At 42.6% G+C, this 20,889-nt stretch overlaps 1 protein-coding gene across 2 annotated transcripts; it reads left to right on the top strand.

Annotated features, from left to right (window-relative positions):
- Positions 1-1,779: 1,779 nt before the first annotated feature.
- On the top strand, positions 1,780-16,776 carry igdcc3 (immunoglobulin superfamily, DCC subclass, member 3). Of its 2 annotated transcripts, none has more exons than XM_039773548.1 (14): positions 1,780-1,956; positions 2,973-3,278; positions 8,652-8,796; positions 8,880-9,010; positions 9,123-9,260; positions 9,355-9,513; positions 9,602-9,767; positions 9,942-10,189; positions 10,305-10,469; positions 10,683-10,871; positions 13,391-13,495; positions 13,708-13,843; positions 13,925-14,135; positions 15,856-16,776. In XM_039773548.1, the coding sequence occupies exons 1-14, from the start codon at positions 1,896-1,898 to the stop codon at positions 15,964-15,966; spliced, it is 2,271 nt and encodes a 756-aa protein (XP_039629482.1). In that variant the 5' UTR covers positions 1,780-1,895; the 3' UTR covers positions 15,967-16,776. The 2 variants fall into 2 exon arrangements, with proteins under 2 accessions (XP_039629482.1, XP_039629483.1); XM_039773549.1 differs by lacking the exon at positions 1,780-1,956 and adding an exon at positions 2,400-2,735.
- The last annotated feature ends 4,113 nt before the right edge of the window (positions 16,777-20,889 follow it).

Genomic DNA, 20,889 nt, shown 5'->3' on the forward strand with positions numbered 1-20,889 from the left:
CGGCCTCCATAATTCTTTAATAGAATGTGTTTGGCACAACCACAACTCTTCCTAGAGCTGGCCACTTGCCAAACTGAGCAATCGTGGGAAAAGTGCCTTGGTAAGAAAGGTAATCAAGAATCTCTAGCTGAGCTCCAGAGAACCTGTGCGGAGATGGGAGAAACTTCCAGAAGGACAACCACCACGGCAACACTCCACTAATTTTGGCCTTTATGACAGAGTGACCAGATGACACATGGAAGCCCCCTTGGAGTTTGCAAAAAGACACCAAAAAGACTATGAGAAACCAGATTGTCTGATCTGATGAAATCAAACTTGAACTGTCAATTCTAACCATCACATCTGGTGGAAATCAGGCACCACTCATCGCCCACATAAAACCATTCCAATGGGGGAAGCATGGTAGTGGCAGCATTATGATGTGCGGTTGGGATTGGGAGACTAGTCAGGCTTAAGGAAAGCAAAACAGAGCAAGCTACAGAGATAACCTTAATGAAGACCCATTCCAGGGAACTCTGGACCTCAGATTCACCAGAAGGTTCACCTTCCAACAGGACAATCACCCTAAGAACAAAGCCTTATTAGGGACACCTCTATGAATGTTTTTGAGTGGCCCAGTCAGAGCCCAGATTATTGAACCTCCCTGGAGAGACCTGAAAATACCTGTCCACCAAACGCATCCATCCAGCCTGACAGAGCTTGAGAGATCTGCAGAGAAAAATGGCAGAAAAATTCCCAAACAGGTGGGTGAAGCCTGTAGAGACTTACCCCAAGAAGACTCCAGGCTGTAATCGCTGCCAAAAGGGCTTCAAAGAAATACGAAGTAAAGGGTCTGAATACTTATTTCAGTGTTTACCCTTTTCTTTTTAATAAATTTGTAAAATGTCTAAAATCTATAGTGACTCTATAAACCAGTGTAGGAGTGTAAAGTCTGAATGAGATCGCTTGATCCATTTCTGAACCAGTCAATGTGAAGTTTGCATGCTCATCACCAGGGTCTGTGTTCTCCCACATCTTGAAAACTGATAAACTGGCTTCTATCATCTGGTATCCCCAGGTATCATGTGTTGAGCTGGCTTCTGCACCAAAACTGAATCCTGCCTCCCTCATAAGGGTGCTTTTATATGCTTGGGCGTCCTACTATCCTGTAATGAAAGGAGAAAGTTTGAAAAATATCTATCAAGTCTGCTTACAGAGTACTTGCAGCTTCAGTGAAAAGGCAGGACCCGAGACCCATTCACTCAAACACAAGAAGTGTAATGTCGCTGATGAAACTGGTGTCTGTGAGTGGGAACATACTGGTTTATTTGTGAAGACGTGATATAAATCTGTGAAATTGCAGGACCGGGTATGTACTATTTGTGATAGATCAAGCCCGTGCATAACGTCCGTCACCACAGTGTACTCGTGTTTAGATGTGTTATCAAAGTGTGAAGGATTTCTGGAAATGGATGAGGATTGGCCGCCGCATCCGTGGATCCGCCTGGCTCAGTTTTCAAAGATTGTGAGTCGGAGCTGGTGCGTATTATTTATTCACATGCATCCCCTTCATTTTCTGAAAGTGCTCGGCCCATTTAAGTCTTTGATCTACGCTTCTTGTGTGTGTGTTTTCGCGTACAAAAGATCCGTAAATCTGTGCCAGATGACACTAGTGGGTGTCGCTGTCCGTGCACGCGCGCGCGCTAGCCTGCGCTCCCTGTTTAAAGAGGCCCTTTGTTCCCCCGCTGGGGCCTCCGGTGGGCGTGGCCAGAGGGGGGCGGGGCGCAGCCGTGTAGTGTGTAGCTGCGCGCTGGAGACACATTAGAGATGCTCAGGAAAGCCGTATCGATGTGCAAAATGGCGCAGACGCTGTCGACCCCTCCGGCCGCCTATTGTTCTCGCTGAGGGACCGCCGAATGGCTGTCGGGCCGGGACGCGTGCTGCCGCTGCCGCTCCTGCTCCTTCTGCTAGTACCTGGTGAGTCGGCTCGCGATTCGGGGCAGGAGGGGCTACGAATGCTACGGAGGGTGTGTGTGTGGTGTGTACGGAGGCAGGAGAAGCTGCGATGTGCACTGATGTTGTTTTTGTGTAGAGGCGTGCGATTTGTGAAGAGTGGAGGGAGAATGAATAGGCTGTCAGAGATGCTCGCGAGTGCGTGTCCAAGTGTGTTTGTAGGGACTAGTGAAGGCTTGAGTGTCTTTGTAAAAACTGCGAGTGGACTGGTGATTATTGATAATTTGTGTGTAGAGAAAAAAAGAGACTTCTCTGTTTATGTGCCGCTTACATTGAGCCCCGTGAATGGCATCATATGTCCAGGAGACTGATGGCATTGTGTATGGAGCTCGAGGAGGCAGCGAATGTCTTGTATGTTTGTGTATGTGGAGATCGAGGAGCCGGTGGGTGTGTACACGATCCGACTCGAAAATGAACGAAGGCAGGGGAAGCTGAGAGTTTGTGCGAGCGACGCCAAGCTTCGTTTTTATTTGGATGATTTGGAGACGGGAGGCTGCGGCTGAGGAAACCGCTAATGTCCCCTCCTGAAGAAGCGTCAAACACGAAGGGGATGAGGAATCTGCGCATTATGTATTTGTCGGTGAAGACATTAAAGACACCTCGCACGTGCTTTTCTGTTTATAAAGACTGTAAAGGTGCAGGTGTTTGTGTGGAGGAAGAGGAGGCAATCTCCCACGTGCAAGTGCATTTGCCTGAGAAGGTAGCCTGTGGATGATAAGGGGATGAGTTAAGAGAGTATGATGGTACGATGCCTTTGTGATGCCTGTGATTTTGCTTCCATTGAGTAGTAATATTTTCCTCCACTGGAGATGTCAGATCTCATTCAGAGTTTCTAGGGACATTCCTCTTTTAAAAAAATCCTCTGTTAGACTCTTTTCTCATTGGGGTCCCAAGCGTGGTAGTCCCTTAATTCTGATTTCTTATCTGTGTATATCCATGATCATTTCTGCTCATCTAAACCACTTCTTTTTCTTTTGTAGACACAGGCCACTCTGCGGAGCTGGCCTTCTTCATTGAGCCGAGCGATGTCATTGCCGTTCAGGAGCAGCCCCTCATGTTGACTTGTCAGGTGGATGGCATCCAGCCAATCACAACAACATGGAGGCGGAACGGTGCACTTCTACTGGACAGCGAGAACAACTTTATGCTTCCTAATGGATCTCTGGTTATTGTCAAATTTCAGAAGACAAAGCCTGATGGTTCATCCGATGAAGGGGACTATGAATGTGTGGCTCAGAACCATTTTGGGTTATTGGTCAGTCGGAAGGCTAAACTTTTGGCAGCAAGTAAGTACATACTATGTCTCCCAGAAAATAGTATTCATTAAGCAGGCACAGGGTGGCTTAGTTAGTAAAGATGGCCATGGATCATTCCCACACTGGGGAATCCTGTTTAGTGACAGGCAGCTGTCTCCAAAGCACGTCTTCTTTAAAGCACCATCTTCTGACCATGTTCCTCAGACTAGCATATACAGCAATTCCTTGCTATCTCCAGATTTGCATATCTACTTCTATAGTTGTAACCCATTTTGCAACAAGTGCAGTCTACTCATGCTTGGCAGCAACACGCATTAAAAAAAGAGTTCTGAGAGGCCTGTCGCACAATAGTGACATGAGTTCCACCAAGGGAAGCTGTGGTCTTTGTCTCATGGTTTCTGTTGTGTTAACAAGCCTCCCCCTTCTGAAAATATTCCACGTGTTCTCAGTTTTTTTTCAGATAAATTTATTACATTTCAACCATGGCAGTGAAGTGTAGTCTTAATGAAAATATTTTGCCAAGTGCTCCTAAGGGCAATCGTGTGGTATTGAGCTTAAGCCCTTGTCACATTAAGATACATTTTCAGCCATTTTCAGTTGTAGCTTTCATTTTCATAATCTTAGTGAGTCAGAGGCAGTCATGTAATGTGATATTCCCAGCTACTCACTCCAACTAGTCTGCATCTTGCTCCTGTAAAAGCAAAGAGATTAAATTTTGTCTTTAAGTCATAGGGACAGGCACTGTGTGAATGATTGCTGACAGCCAATGAATGATCATCTGGATGTACAATACATATATTGCAGCAACCAGGAATAAGGAACTCCCGTGTTTTGGACCTCAAAAACTGACGAGAAGATTGTTTGTCCAATGTCGCATGTAGCAGAATGGAAAACAGAAAAAAAAGAGCAGAAATTACAGTTGAACTTGCCATTACTGTTAATGTTTTGTACAGCGCTGGTTCGGTCAAGCATCATGCTGTTGGCTGTCAGAAGAAGAGCCAAGTGTGACTATACTAGAAGGTTGACACTCAGTCGGTCGGTGTGAGATGGGCAGTGATTTTCATTCATTTTGATTGATATGTTCCATTAATCCATCCATTATCCAACCTGCTACATCCTAACTACAGGGTCATGGAGGTCTGCGGGAGCCAATCCCAGCCAACACAGGACATAAGGCAGGAAACAAACCCTGGGCAGGGCGCTAGCCCACCGCAGGGCACCCACACCCACACACTAGGTACAATTTAGGATCACCAATCCACCTAACCTGTGGATTGGACTGTGGGAGGAAACCGGAGCACCCGGAGGAAACCCACACTGTCACGGGGAGAACATGCAAACTCCATGCAGGGAGGACCCAGGAAGCGAACCCAGGCCTCCTAACTGCGAGGCAGCAGTGCTACCACTGCGCCACCATGCCACCTGTTCAATTAATAAGACTGGCAATTGTGATCTGTAAGTCTGACACACCCCATGAGTAAAATTCACTTAATGTAACATCAGCTTTAGCTGATTTTCAGTGCATGAAATTGCATGTATATGGTAATGGATAGCAAAAGTGCACAGTGAATAAGGTCCTCTGGAATGTAACCCCGTTTTTTCCTGCAGGATCAATGCTTCAGTATCCAAGGTTTTCATATCTGCTGGGATTTTCTGGAATATAACCCATGTGGGTAACGCAAATTGACTGTATTCATATTTCCTTAAAGCTTGTCACTCAGACTTGTACACTGATTTCTGTATTCTGAAAAGGGAAACAATATCATGTGTTTTGTATGCTTTAAAATGGTTATTCCTATTGTTCTAAAAAGAGGCAAGATTATGTGACATTCACATGCTATAGGACAGATGGAAAACATGAATTTCTGAGCTGGAAATTCCTCGTGAACACACAGAGAATGTTGGAGACAACAATATCACCTGCATCCTCAGAGCTGTGGTGTTAACACTGACTTTCCATCTTAGTCAATTGTGTAAAATAAGAAATGTAATCTGCTCAGCCAGAAATGCTATTGTTTATGGTTGAATTGTATTTGGAGCAAAGTTATACACATTAAATATATTTACTTTGCTTTTTATTTTCATGTAAAATATAAAGTTTATCTATAATTTCTTTTTTAACAGACTAAAAGCGACCTCCCGTTTCTACAAATACGTAGTCCAATCAGAAATTCACAGGTACACACTGAAATGGGAAGGAGAAATGTTATGACTCAGAAAACTCCAGTAGCACATAAACACAACATTAATCCTTAAAACTTTTGAACAGAGTGAGGATTCTTCAGCTTCCCAATCCCGATTTTGTTGATCCCCCTTTTTGAGGGGTTGAGCACAGCATTTCAGTGACCTAGTATTATTTTCCTGGATGAAAACCATAAATTAGCTTTGGTGGTTGTGTTGTATATTCTTATACTTTTCTTTCTCACCTGTAGCAAAGTGTGCAATGGGGGGTAACATACCAGCTTAACAGATTTGGAAAAATATGTGCAATCCCATTGTTTGCTGCCGTGCCGGTGCTAGCTGTCCTGTCTAATGCAGACCAGCTTTAATTGATGTTCTTAGAAAAACAGCTTAGGATACCAAAGAGTACTAGGTTTTTAAAACTTATTCATATTTCATGTCCCATGCTCTTCTGAATATAAAGGGTAAGCTGTAAGGATGGTTGGTGGACTGACGCTAGGGAAGATTTTAAAATTTGTTATTTAGGGCTGCAGAAATCGATTATTTAAGTAATTGAGTATTCTACCAATCACACCATTGATTAGAGTATTCTGATAAGAAATACTTCAGCTTTATTTAAGATCAATAGAAAATAAACGAAAATGACATCTCTCTTGAAATTAACAGGTAATTGGCTTTCTTTTTAGAAAAAAACACAACATTGGTGTATTTTAGGCTCTAATTGCTATTTACATCACCTAATATTTTGCTTTCTGTGTCATTTTATGAATCACTGTGAGGTAGTGATGTGTGTGACTAACATGAAAGAAGCTCAGGCTGTCTTCGATTGACTGCATTTTACTTTCTGTGGTTATTTTCTTGAACAAAACTTAGCTAACTAAGAGGCATAACTGGCTATCATATTGATTCATATTCTTAACTAGCCATTAAATACAAATGTTAACATTACCTTGTGTGAGGTCTGCCCTGTGGACTACATGCATTGACTGGATGCTTCCTGTTTTGATGCTGAAGCATTGCTGTTGTGCTCTAGTGGTAGGCTTGTTCGGTTTTTCAATAGACACACTGTACATCTTATTTTTTTCAGCTTGAAGTGGTCCCAAACCTTTGACACTGTCATTTCTCTGGCCCGTCTCCTCAGTTTGCCTCTCAATATTTTCTCTTTCTTTCCCCATTTTGCAATTCACACCATCAAATCACTTCTTCCCATCATGTATCCATCATGTAAGCACATTGTGTGACACTAATAATCATCCATCCATGAGTAACACGCTAAGCTTACTGAGGTGTAGTTATATCAATTAAGTGAAGCTTCAAAGCAAAGAAATTGCTTTGATGAGTTTTAGTAATCGCATTAGTCGGGTTTCTCGAGGTATCAATCCAGCCTTAGTCACGTTACACAACTTCTAGTCCAGAAGGGATGTCAAATTTGACAACTGCGGTTGGTGAGTTCATCACCTGAGTGTGTCAGTTTATACAACAGGAAAGCACAAGGAATGTCAAATTACACAACTGCAATATGACTTGGAAAATAAGTACCACAAGCTCACCCCTTTTTCTGACAGCCAATAGATGCAGAGGGTTTACAGTGAAATCATCCACAATCCCATCCTTGCATTTTCTTTTTTTTTTTTCCCTTCTGTCATGGTATGTAAAATATGACACATCGGACCGATGAGCCTCTCTTCTGTTTGTGAGGTCCCGGCCTCATCGGTGTATTACATGCATTGTACTTGCTGCTCAGTACTCATCGATTGTCCACTTTTGTGCACACAGATCCATCCCAAACAAATGAAGACAAAATCACACCTGTTTGATTTAGTTGGGGTGAGTCCCACACTGGTTGGACTGAGTGACTGGGTTTGTCGCACTACATGAATGGTGACTGCCTCCGACCCGTTAAGATTACTGAAAAAGTTGTGTCCAGGGGGTCCTCGGGTTACGACACAGTTCCATTCCTACAACAGTGATGTAACCCGAATTTTGGTGTAAGTCGAAACACACCCTAGCCTAAGTCACTTATCTATCTTAACACATTTGCAAAATCATAATCTAGAACACAAAAACACAACTAAGCCACAGAAAAAGGACATAAATATACTGTACTGTACTGTAGTAACAGAAAAAAATGAGTGTAAAAAAATCCTTACCTTTTATTCCTTCTCATGCCTCAATTTTTTTTAAGTTTTTATGGGAGTGAATGTTGTAACCTCGAAACGTTGTATGTCGAGACGTTGTAGCCCGAGGACCCCCTGTATTGTGAAATGGTCTTCAGGCTGCAGCATTCCCCCCTACTTACTATTGTTAAGGTTTGGGTGGCATTTACCACAAATGTTTTCTGTTTCCATTGGAAACCATGTCCTAGCCTGGCCATACTTTCGCGTGAACCTCCTTTGCTTTCTGCTTACTTCGATGAGGTGTACAGGAGGGACATTGTTTCCAGCTGAACAGATTTGCAGGTAAGAGGTAAAACTTTTGCCTTAAATAGATGCACTGGACATTTACGCATACTTTGTGCCCCTTAATTTTTTTGTGGTACATGGTGGGTAGGTATGATACTGGGAGCCTCAGAAATCCCTTCTAGTTGGACCCCTTCAACACTTGTTTGTTGTGTCTGTCCAATATGTTTCCATCTCTCTATCTTAGCTTCTCCAAAATTAGTGCAGGCCCTTTGCAATAAGGTGGTCGCATAGAGCGAGGGCACCGCCTGCCAAAGGGCTGCTCTGCCTGATTACTGGCACTCTTTTGTCCTCTTTGAGAGGCCCCTCTTGCACAGCTTTGATGTTGCGCTCTGCACTTACTCCTGTCACTGAGCTCAATGGCCACTTTTCACAGGTCACTGGAGAACAACAATGGTGTTGAACTCTTTGGGCAGCAACTGAGTGCGCCAATTAAAAGCTGCAGCTCAAAGATGCGTGGGCGTGGCCACTTGTTCCCACTGGCCTGTGCTAGCAGGCTGACAGCACAGATGTGGAGCTGCCACAAAGGTGATGGGGGTGGAAGCGTGAGTGACAGTCAAGACAAGAGAGGAAGTCTCAGTAGTGACCAGAGCTTTATGCACAGCTGAGATGGATGAAACAGCCCTGGAGAGGCACGATGCTTAAATAGAGATTTTCTGACTTGTCCCACATTACAGTGTCTAGCCCGCTGTGTGAGCAGGCTCTGACCTGATCTGACCTTTTCCACTTGTCTCGAGGTTAATGATCCATTTTTCCTCTGTAGCAATGGGTGATTTCCAAGTTCATCCCCAGTCTATTCTTGTTGAAGAAGGTGATGTTGGTCGATTCCAGTGTCAGATACATGGCCTGCCAGAACCAGTGATCAGCTGGGAGAAGAATGGGGCTCCAGTGAATCCAGCTGACAAGAGGTAACACCATTACTGGCATCTAATCATTTTGTTTTTCCTAAAGAAGCCCAACATTTTGATGTCTTTTAAATGTTTCTTTCCAGGTATACACTTCTGCCTACCGGAGTCCTGCAGATTTCTGGGATTCGTGTTGAAGACAGTGGGGTATTCTGCTGTGTGGCAAGGAATATTGCAAATGTCAAGCGCAGCTTGGAGGCTAGCCTCACAGTGTCTGGTCAGTTGTGGACATTCCATGCTATACTTTCAAGCTGGAATGAGATTTATCCATCACTCCTCAAACTATTAAACAATACACTTAATCTAAGACCTTTAAATCATTTTACCAGGCTCCCATTCAGCGGTTTACAAAGAACCCACAATTTTGGTGGGCCCAGAGAACCTGACTCTAACTGTCCATCAGACAGCAATTTTGGAGTGTGTGGCGACAGGTTATCCACAGCCCATCGTTTCCTGGAGCCGACTTGGTCAGTACATGAGCAGCATTTAATTACCCAACCCAAGCCTAGTTGGGCAGGTGGGGACTAGGTAAGCGTGCTGATCCACTTCTCTTACTTTCAGATGGTCGTCCTATTGGAGTGGAAGGTATCCAGGTGCTTGGTTCAGGCAATTTGATGATAACTGACCTCTCAGTGCAGCACTCTGGGGTCTACGTGTGTGCTGCCAACAAGCCTGGGACTCGTGTACGAAGGACTGCTCAGGGACGTCTTGTGGTGCAAGGTGGGGGTATCCACTCAAAACTGTTCACATCCATTCTGATCTTGTTTCATTGTTCTTTTGTCTGCTGACACCCTTGTGTGACTCTTAGCCCCTGCAGAGTTTGTGCAATCACCTCAGTCCATCTCTCGGCCGCTAGGCACAACAGCGTTGTTTACCTGCTTGGCTCAGGGTGAGCCTCTTCCACAAATCACCTGGCTGAAAAATGGACAGGTGTTGCAGCCCAGTAGTCATGTGAAGCTGAAGAACAATAATAGGTAAGTCCAGAGCAGATTTTTACCAGGAACCTATTTATGGCTTTTTGAGTTGTCTCACAGGTAGTAAGTACTCCATCTGCTTTATACAATGAATATCTGTGTAACAGAAAATAAGCCCTCAGGATGAAAAAAATTGTTTTGCTTGGAGACTTAGTTTCTTATCTTGTTTTCCAGCACCCTTGTGATCTATGGGATTAGCCAAGAGGATGAAGCGATCTACCAGTGCATCGCAGAAAACAGTGCTGGCTCTACTCAGGCTAGTGCCCACCTCACTGTGCTGCTCTCTGATGGGCTCCCAGGGCCCCCTCAGGATGTGAGAGCTGTGGCAGTTTCAGCCAATACCATTCAGGTGTCCTGGAATGAGCCCTTGCACAACACACAGGACATCATCGGTTATGTGCTACACATCCGGCGGACAACAGGCAAGTTCTTTTAACAGTTTAGCTAACACTGGTTAGCTTCTGAAATGATGCTATCTTTGCTTGACAGGAGGTAGTGAGCCAAGGCTCATAACAGAGTGTTCTTCCATTTTCTCAGATCCCTTTGAAATGGAGTATCAGGAAGCTGTTGGCAAAGGCACTTTTCAGCAATTAGTGGGTGATCTTGAGCCATCATCCAGCTACTCATTTTATGTGAAGGCATATTCCTCTCGAGGGGCTAGCAAGCCTTCCGATTTGGCAGTGGCAAAGACACTTGGAGAAGGTAAGTAATGGCATCTTTAATTGTGAGCACAGGGAGGTATATTTGTGAAAGATGGATTGAGGCTGGGCTCATGAGGAGGACTCTGCTGAGAGTCAATTGGATCATGGTTATATGTATGTGGGAAGTGGTCAGACGGTAGGTGGCCAGTCTGACAATAGAAGTTAAATGCTAAGCCATTCTTAATCAGTGCATTTTTGTTTTTTTCTTCTATAGTTCCTGCATCTCCTACACTCTTTATTAAAGTTTTAAACAGCACATCCATTCAGGCCATGTGGGAAGCCTCTTCCAGATTAGGGACACACAGCGGATTTAAGCTGTACTACCGCAAGCTGCACGCGTCACGTTTCATCGGTCCAATGCTGGTGCCCAGCAATGTTACAACTTTAAACCTCACTCAGCTTGGTGAGTTTCAAGGGTGGTGGACTGGGTATGTCTTGGCAGTTGAACCACCTTGCAGCCATAAGTCACTGGTAGAGATTTTCAGGGCTTGGTTCAGAGGAACTTGCAACTAACGTTCATTTTCGTGCCGCCAGGTGGAAACGGAACCACAATGAAAGACACGGTAATGTCAGTGTTGCATCCAAAACAGAGACCAGGGTCAAAAAACTCTTGATTGCAGTTAGTACGGTATTTCTTATTTCTACACTCTTCCTTTGTGCAAAGCACTGGCTGCGCTTTTGTACATCTTTCTTGCTGGCCAGGTTGATCCAGTTATGAAGAGGGAACTTAATTTATAACGGGACAAGTTTCTTATAGCAGAGCAGCATTCCTAGAAGGTGTTCCACTACAGCTGCACTGGTGAGAGGTCACTTAAGGGCAATATTTGTCTAGCTTTGTTGGGCCAGTGGTACTAGGAGGTGTTTCCATCTGTACTGGTATTAATGGTGGGCTTTTCTCAACGTTATTACAAACCATTTCTCATTATAACCAAAGTGGTTGGTCTTGGTAGTCATAAATGGAAGGAATTTCCATTGCAAATATTTTGGCCTAGCTGTTTGTTTTTTGGAGTTACTTCTACTAGGGTTGTCAAATTACCCTAAAACAAGGATGCATATAATAATTAAAAATATTTGGGTTAATGTTTGTGAGGATTAACCCCAATGTGCATTGCATTTATGCATGCTGTTTTTTTCTAGTTTATTATCTTAGTAATGCACAGCAAGAAAAAACACCAACAGTAAAATAAAAATCATAGTGGTACTCTGACAACTGTCATTTTAATATAATCAAAGTCCCACGCAGGTGCATCCTATGAAAAGGAAGCATCAGCATGGCCCTGTTGTCTTTAGTCTTGTACTGACAATTGGGTTTGCAGGGCCTTGAACCACAAAACCAGCCACGAAAAGGAGCTGAAATTTTTATGAGACAAAGTGCTTCACTACATTATTATTATTATTTTTTTTTTAACTCTTGGTGCATCTTCAAAGCATGAAGCGCTTAAGACAGTGTTGCTTAGGTTCCGTTTCTAGCATTTGGCTGCTCTCTGGCATTAGAAAAGAATTGTGATATGCCTTATTGCTGCTTGTAATGGAAAGCAGGTTAGGTTGGAGCCCGGGGTAAAGCACTTTTTGTGAAGGATAAGTGGCAGTGCTATTGTGGTAAATAGACGGAGTGGTTTCAGATCAGGAGGAATATGGATCAGTTAGTAGGAAAACAACAAGGTAAGAACAGTGAGTGAAATAGAAGAGCCAGGCAGGTCACAGGTGGACTTGTTTTATTATTTTGGAGGTGTGCAAGAGGCAGCAGGAGAGTATCATTTATATCACAGCATTCAGAATAAAAAGTCAGTCCGTACCTCCAGACTCACCCAGAAAATCCTGATTGTCGACAGAATCAAGTCAGGTTTGGCACAATCTGTCTACTGTTTTTCTCATTTGGAGATACAGCAGTACTGTAATAAAGTACTGGGAGCCTGAATACTTTTAATTACATCTCATTGTTTTAGGCAAGATGTGTCAGACCAGCAGCCACGTAAGATGGAGACCAATTGTGGGATACGTTGTGTAGGCTGACACTGACAAGGTACTTAAAGTGGGGATTTTGAAGCATTGTAATAAAAGGAAAATCAGAATTATGAGTTATTTTCCATTTGCTTTAGTGAGAAGGTCTCAGCATTAAAAAACAGTTAGAGATCTGAGGTTTGCAAGTTAATCCAAACAGGATCAGATGCAGAATGTTGCTTTTAGGGCATTGGCATTTTCTGAGTACAGTTGTAGATTGGGGTGTAGAGCAGTAGGGCAGGGTGGGGAAAAAAAGAGAATCTGTCCCAGACTACACTGTGAATCTGTCTGGCCATAAGTTTTACTAATGGAGATAACAAACAAGCTAACCATTCAAAATTATGAAAAGGCTGATTGTTGAAATGAAGTTCAAAAATGGCCGCTTTGCCATAGTACCATCTGGAGTAACTTGATGGCAAAATTAGTACAGGTGAAACAAGCTACCATCATTTTACAGTTGAATATCAGCTTTTGCTTTGGAATAAGACCTTCAAATAAATTTAAATTAAATTTGAATAACAGTATTCATTCTAACAGCCCTATTTCCACTGTAGTACCACTGGCTCAATGTAAATAGGAAGCATTTTCCCTTCCAAATGTGCTGAACCAGTGTTCGTAAAAGGCTTTTCTTGTTATAACTGAGGTGACCGGTCTTGATGGGTGTAACTGAAAGCATTTTCCCCTGAAGCTGTCCTGGTGTGGTGTAACTGGGTGGCTTTTACCTTACCTGCATGAACCCCTAGTCATATTGGCAGGCATTTCTTGCTCTAACACCGGTGGATGGTCTTTGCTGGTTCTATCTAGGAAGTGTTTTTATTAAAATTTGGTTCATTGCATACATACATACATTAGAAGTCTGCCTGAATAAAATTCCAGAAGGGAACATCTGAGACATTCTTTCTTCAAACATGTTTTGAGCAGATAGATTTGGTGTCTATGAAGTGAAGCTTCTTGCCTACAACCAGTATGGAGATGGGAACTCTACAGTCCGTTTTGTCTCACTGCGAGAGACAGGCAACCATGCAGGTAAGAGACTTCTTCTGTGGCTTATGTTGTCCTTGTTCCCAGTACAGGAAGTGCCTGTCTACAGGATTGTCTCTGTGCCTTAGTGACCTTTACTGACACCAGTAACTACCACTTCACCTGTCTACTGGTACCTTTTTCACTTGGTGACTGGGCTCTTACTGGCTTTGACTTTTTGACTGGTCTCATATTGACTACGTGTGGGTCTTTCTTAGTGCTGAATTCTCCATGTGAGTGTGGCAAGGATGAGCAGGACAGAACAACCACACCTGGCATTGTGATAGGAATTCACATTGGCGTGACATGCATTGTCTTCTGTGTCATCTTTATTATGTTTGGCTACAGAGGCAGGTAAGCAGGCTTCTCCTTGGTGTCTGGTGGCATCCAATGGCCCCACTCCTCCTAATACTGTGCTTCTTTCTTTTGCATCAGACTGGTTATGTGCTCACATGCCCCCAACCACATGCCAGCAAACCATGCATCACAAAATCACAGTCCAGTGCACACTGGAGTGGCAGTCAGCAATAGGATGCTGGGAGAATGCAATGATTCCAGTAGCCCTGAGAAGTCCTCCAAAAACAAGGAACTGCAAAGATTATTCCCAGAAGCTGCAGTGCAAGGGCCTATGGGTAATGGTTGCCAGGTATGAGAAGTGCTTCATTGTACCCCTGTACCTTCAACGTACAGTTAGGTCCATAAATATTTGGACAGAGACAACTTTTTTCTAATTTTGGTTCTGTACATTACCACAATGAATTTTAAATTAAACAACTCAGATGCAGTTGAAGTGCAGACTTTCAGCATTAATTCAGTGGGTTAAACAAAAAGATTGCAGAAAAATGTGAGTATTTTTTTTAACACAATCCCTTCATTTCAGGGGCTCAAAAGTAATTGGACAAATTAAATAACTGGAAATAAAATGTTCATTTCTAATACTTGGTTGAAAACCCTTTGCTGGCAATGACAGCCTGAAGTCTTGAACTCATGGACATCACCAGATGCTGGGTTTCCTCCTTTTTAATGCTCTGCCAGGCCTTTACTGCAGCGGCTTTCAGTTGCTGTTTGTTTGTGGGCCTTTCTGTCCGAAGTTTAGTCTTCCACAACTGAAATACATGCTCAATTGGGTTAAGATCAGGTGACTGACTTGGCCATTCAAGAATTTTCCACTTCCTTGCTTTAATAAACTCCTGGGCTGCTTTGGCTGTATGTTTTAGATCATTGTCCATCTGTATCATGAAACACCGCCCAATCAATTTGACTGCATTTAGCTGGATTTGAGCAGACAGTATGTCTCTGAACACCTCAGAATTCATTCGGCTGCTTCTGTCCTGTGTCACATCATCAATAAACACTAGTGTCCCAGTGCCACTGGCAGCCATCACACTGCCTCCACCGTGTTTTACAGATGATGTGGTATGCTTTGGATAATGAGCTGTTCCACACCTTCTCCATACTTTTTTCTTGCCATCATTCTGGTAGAGGTTGATCTTGGTTTCATCTGTCCAAAGAATGTTCTTCCAGAACTGTGCTGGCTTTTTTAGATGTTCTTTAGCAAAGTCCAATCTAGCCTTTCTATTCTTGAGGCTTATGAGTGGCTTGCACCTTGCAGTGCACCTCTGTATTTACTTTCATGCAGTCTTCTCTTTATGGTAGACTTGGATATCGATACGCCTGCCCCCTGGAGAGTGTTGTTCACTTGGTTGGCTGTTGTGAAGGGGTTTCTCTTCACCATGGAAATGATTCTGCGATCATCCACCACTGTTGTCTTCCGTGGATGTCCATGTCTTTTTGCGTTGCTGAGTTCACCAGTGCTTGCTTTCTTTCTCAGGATGTACCAAACTGTAGATTTTGCCACTCGTAATATTGTAGCAATTTCTCGGATGGGTTTTTTCTGTTTTCACAGCTTAAAAATGGCTTCTTTCACCTGCATGGAGAGCTCCTTTGACCGCATGTTGTCTGTTCACAGCAAAATCTTCCACATGCAAGCACCACACCTCAAATCAACTCCAGGCCTTTTATCTGCTTAACTGATAAGACATAACGACGGACTTGCCCACACCTGCCCATGAAATAGCCTTTGAGTCAATTGTCCAATTACTTTTGAGCCCCTGAAATGATGGTATTGTGTTAAAAAATGATTTAGTTGCCTCACATTTTTCTGCAATATTTTTGTTCAACCCACTGAATTAAAGCTGAAAGTCTACACTTCAACTGCATCTGAGTTGTTTCATTTAAAACTCATTGTGGTAATGTACAGAACCAAAATTAGAAAAAAGTTGTCTCTGTCCAAATATTTATGGACCTAACTGTATTTTACTGGATATAACCATTTTCTTTTCCTCCCGTGCCAATGACCCCTATAGGTGCTGTCTTCCCTTGATGTCCCGCAGGTGTCCACACTCCCTATGGAGGAGCTTACCATTTCAGAAGAGGCACGGTGCAGCCAGACAGTTCCTGCACCCAAAGATGGGTGATCAGTCTGGTGCTCTCGGATTCTGTCCATTCTCAGGTCCTTGTCGTTTCGACAACCTCTCTTCAAGGTGGATGTCGAGTGTCTCAGGATTCAAAACTACCTCAGCCGGCGTGAATGTCTTCCTCTCCAGTGTGAAGCACTTCCACTCCTGGACGGCAATCCTGTGTCTACCTCGTTCAGGCAGCGCATATCCTGGACAAATTCTTTTTAATTCCATTGTAGTCGTGTGTTTTCTAGAGGAGCGTTGCACTGTTACTGAAGGCGCTGATACAGCGTCTTGTGATCACCTTCTGCTAGACTGTGCACCCTTGTGAACTTCAGTAGTAGTTCTTTTATCTGTGGAAATGGAGTGACCTCCAGCCTGTGGTCTGTGTGTGTGCGTGTCTCCCCCTTTCTCAAGTGACATTAGAAAGTGTTTACATGTGCCACTCTGGGTCAGGTCAAGCTGTGCCGGTTTCTCATTTGATACTGGCAGGGTAAAGCAGTTCCTCAGTAATGCTCTTTGGAAAGCCGCCAAAGCGGCCCCTGTGCCGGCTGGCCGGCTCTGCTCCTCCAGCTATTTTAGGGTGCAACAGGGTCCATTTTGATTGTCAGCCCAGGTATATATATATATATATATATATCTTTTTTTTTTTAATTAAATCTGCTTCCTCGTGGTGCTGAAAATGTCAATTAGTGGGAGAGGAGCAGAAAGCATAGTCCCCTGCCCCAGCCCACTTATAGCATCCCCTTGCTGCTCCTCCTTGCCCATGTGCTTTTTGAATTCTCTTGTGCCATTAGTGATGCAAAATAAACTTTGTCTAGTTAGAGACTCCACATTGCCTTTTGTCTACTTTTACCATGAAGCACCACACTGTTCACCTTCCACAATTCCTCATGATCATGTCTAAGGAGAGATGCCGCTTACTTCAGGGTATTGCTGAATAGAATTTGTGACATTTTGTGAGGAAAGGGGGATCTGTGTCTATTATGGCTTTTGCCCATCCATAGGTTGTGGTTGCAAAACAACTTTGACAGATGGTTATATTCGAAGGCAGGATTCCAATCAGACAATTCTGCAGATTTTAACTGCTTTAACCTGAGCAAGGCATGAAAACTGAGAGAAGTGCAAGAGATCACTGGTAGGTTAACTTTCCATTTCAAGAGCTGCACACTCCATGTGAACCATACCCACTGACTCAGGCTGATAGTTTCTTCCTTTCATTGGACTTCCAGGTATCAAGCACTTGCAGTGCACTTGTGCTAGGAGTGAAAGCGTAGATCTTTGTCAGTGTACAAGTTTTGGCCAGTCAAATATACATACAAACTATCGTACAAGGCACCTTTCTCTAGTCTGGAAGATGTTTCACAATTGTTTTTGGTACTTTATTATTTGACTGGATTGTAAATCCTGGGGCTGAATTCACTATGCAAGGTGCCAAAAACTGAACCACAACGTTTGGTGTGTTTACATGTGTATTATAAAAATTGGTTATTCACAGACACCTGTCTTCTCTGTGCAAAATGCAGTGTAAACCCTTCAATCTGAGAAAAAAGGTTAACAGATGTAGCTTTCTCTGCTAGTAACCAGGGTCTGTGGCCACGTAAACCCTTAACTGGTTTACTTGTAAGGATTTTGTGGTCTGCACTTGTCTGTTGCGCTTTGTTTGCACATGCTCTCATTAGTTATTAGTAGGAGTGCCCACAAAATAATTTACCGGAGGCAAATGTTTCCTTCTCCTGGTTAAAATAGTCTGTCTCAACATTTCAGAAGTTGCTAATTTTATGTTGATGAGATGAATGTACACTCCTAAGCTCAGAAGCATATCTCTGTAGCAGTGTTTGGAGTAACATGTTAAAAATAACATGCATTATATAGTCAGATTGCTTTTTAAAATGAGTAGCTTAACACAAATTTTCTAAAAGTAAAAATATCTGCATCTTTTTTATCCCAGCTGAGTGTAAGGAAAGAAGCACATGTACTGGTATGCCAGTCCTTGGCAGGGTTCAGTCATGCAGCTGAGCAGTAGGATGTGCTGCATGCATTCTGGTAACAGAGACATATTAATAATGTGTCAGTTTAGTGTTCATCTAGGTATGTGCTATTGATATCTTGAAACTGTGTGATCAGGTGGTGCAGCGGGTAGTGTTAATACTGCGAATCATCAGTGGCTCAGGTTGAGGATGTAAAAAAAAGGTACAGTACAGGCCAAAAGTTCAGACAACCCTCCTCATTCAATGTGTTTTCTTTATTTTCATGACCATTTACATTGGTAGATTCTCACTGAAGGCATCAAAACTATGAATGAACACGTGTAGAGTTATGTACTTAACAAAAAAAGGTGAAATAACTGAAAACATGTTTTATATTCTAGTTTCTTCAAAATAGCCATCTTTGCTCTGATTACTGCTTTGCACACTCTTGGCATTCTCTCGATGAGCTTCAACAGGTAGTCACCTGAAATGGTTTTCACTTCACAGGTGTGCCTTATCAGGGTTATTTAGTGGAATTTCTTGCTTTATCAATGGGGTTGGGACCAGCAGTTGTGTTGTGCAGAAGTCAGGTTAGTTGGACGATCATTTATTTTTCAACAGGACAATGACCCCAAACACACCTCCAGGCTGTGTAAGGACTATTTGACCAAGAAGGAGAGTGATGGAGTGCTGTGAATGGTCATGAAAATAAAGAAAACACATTGAATGAGGAGGTGTGTCCAAACTTTTGGCCTGTACTGTATTTATAAAACACAAGAAAATTATCACAGGTCTCAGGCTTGTTTTAGGTTGATGATGACGTTCTAATGTTTTAATTACTTTTTTTTTTTAGCAGTTTGATGCATCAGAGTGTTTTTGCCAAAGGAGAACTCCATAAGTGGACTTTCACATGTAAACAGAGATTTTTAAGAAAGCAGGTTTCTACCTTTAACTGGGTTATTTGACTTATTCCAGTTTTTTGTATGCATGTAAACACATTCATTGTGACTGGGACCCACATTGGAATAATTGTGTACCATCTTCTGTGTCTCCTTTATATTTAAGGAAGAACCACAACACCTGACATTGTGAGTGGGACCCACATTGGCACTGGAGTGTATTGTGAGAATTTATTGTTGTAGGAATACAGTAAACAGTCACGCTGCAGAATGAAAATTGGGCATGCACTTCTATACACTACTATACACAATTAAGCACTATACAGGGGCCAATAGACAATAGATAAAACCAACAACGCAAAGCAAGTGTGTGTGGTGCAAATACAATGAGTAGTACGTAAAAATATAATTGACATAGTGAGATTCAAACATACAGATCCAAAAAACAACATGCAATACAGATATAATGTGAATGGTGAATATGAGACAAATTACTGGCTGGACCCACCTATGTGCCAGCAAAGTCAGATGTTGAGGAAAGCAAGTATGCATGGGAATCTGTCACAAGTATAATTGCCTTACTCTTCCATAGTCCTGGATTTCACAGTCCTTTAGCGTCTACCTAATGGCGGGTATGTGAATAGACTGCTTTGGATGTGGGTGCTATCCCTCTTGGTGCTTTAAGCTCTCCTGATAACTCAAGTGAGATAAATGTCCTCCAAAGATGGAGGAGCTGTTCTTGACATGTTTGGGCTTTGTGGTCCTGTGCAGAGCAGTTGCCAACCAAACTGTGATGGCATTGGTAAGAATGCCCTCAATCCTACCCATGAAAAAGCTACCAAGGATTCTGGCTGGCATGCCAAATTCCTCCTTTTGTCTTCTCAGGAAGTACTCTGCTGTAGAGATGTCTTTAGTGTTGTGGAGCCAGATAAGATCCTCACTAATATAAATTCTGAGAAATTTCAAGGTTTTCACTCTCTCCACCTTTGCCTCACCAATGTACAGTGGTGTGTGCTGTTCCCTCCTTTTTGGTGGGGCTACAGTCCTCTCCTTTGTTTCACTAACATTTAAGGAGAGATTGCTATCCTGGTACCACCTCGGAAGATTTACCACCTCCCTCTTGTATGAAGTCTAATCTCTCCCAGTAATCAGTCCAATGCCTGGGGAATCATCAGCCATTGTCTCTACTGCCATCTTTATGTTTAGTTAGAAATGCAGGTAAGCATGCAGCTCTTTGGTGGCTCAGTGGTACCCCAAACTCAAGATATCTTATCATCAAATGTATGGTGCTTACTGACAAACATTTTCATATAATAACTCAGTAGGTGGTACCATCACAATTAGGGGTGAAGCAATAGAAATCAGATGCACTGACATGGAACACACTGGAAATTCAATGATAACATCAATAGCAGGATTTGAATTGACTACCACAAGGATTGAAGTCCAAAGCCTTAACCACTAGGCTACACTACATGCCAGTAATATTGCCCCTAGGGGAAAAAAACTAAAAATACTACATTTAAAAAAGCACTTAGTTACATATAACAATAACAACAATATTTATTTATCATTTTCATAAAAATGATGTAGCTCAAACTGCTTTATAAGATGAAGAAAGAGAAAAAAGACAAAATATAAAAAATAAAATTATGCGATACCAATTAACATACTGTAGAATAAAAGTAAGGTCCGATGGCCAGGGAGGACAGAAAAAAACAAAAAAAACAAAAAAAAAAAACTCCAGACGGCTGGAGAAAAAAAAATAAAATCTGCAGGGATACTAAGGCTACGAATAAATATAGTACTCCTGCACCCAATTACACTCATAGACCTGATTAACAAGTGGCCGTATTACTGACACCCACACTGCGTAAATAAAAGTAATGGCAAATAAATAAAATAATGAAGGCACTGAAAAGAGACCCTAGCTAGTAAATAAATAAAAAATAATGAAGGATGTTTAATAAGAGAGTCTAACGATTGGAGTGCAAAGATAGAGCCATCTCTACGACTTCTCATAGGAACAACTAGATAGCCCTTCAAAGAAATATGAAATGCCTTCACATTAC

Source organism: Polypterus senegalus, chromosome 12 (genome assembly GCF_016835505.1).
Source record: "Polypterus senegalus isolate Bchr_013 chromosome 12, ASM1683550v1, whole genome shotgun sequence".
NCBI lineage: Eukaryota > Metazoa > Chordata > Cladistia > Polypteriformes > Polypteridae > Polypterus > Polypterus senegalus.

Excerpts from the sequence above, each read along its gene's own strand:
- igdcc3 (XM_039773548.1), top strand. The coding sequence starts at position 1,896 with ATGGCTGTCGGGCCGGGACGCGTGCTGCCGCTGCCGCTCCTGCTCCTT. Across the intron at positions 3,279-8,651 it reads GGCTAAACTTTTGGCAGCAA|CAATGGGTGATTTCCAAGTT; the intron begins GTAAGTACATAC and ends TTTCCTCTGTAG. Across the intron at positions 9,768-9,941 it reads AAGCTGAAGAACAATAATAG|CACCCTTGTGATCTATGGGA; the intron begins GTAAGTCCAGAG and ends CTTGTTTTCCAG.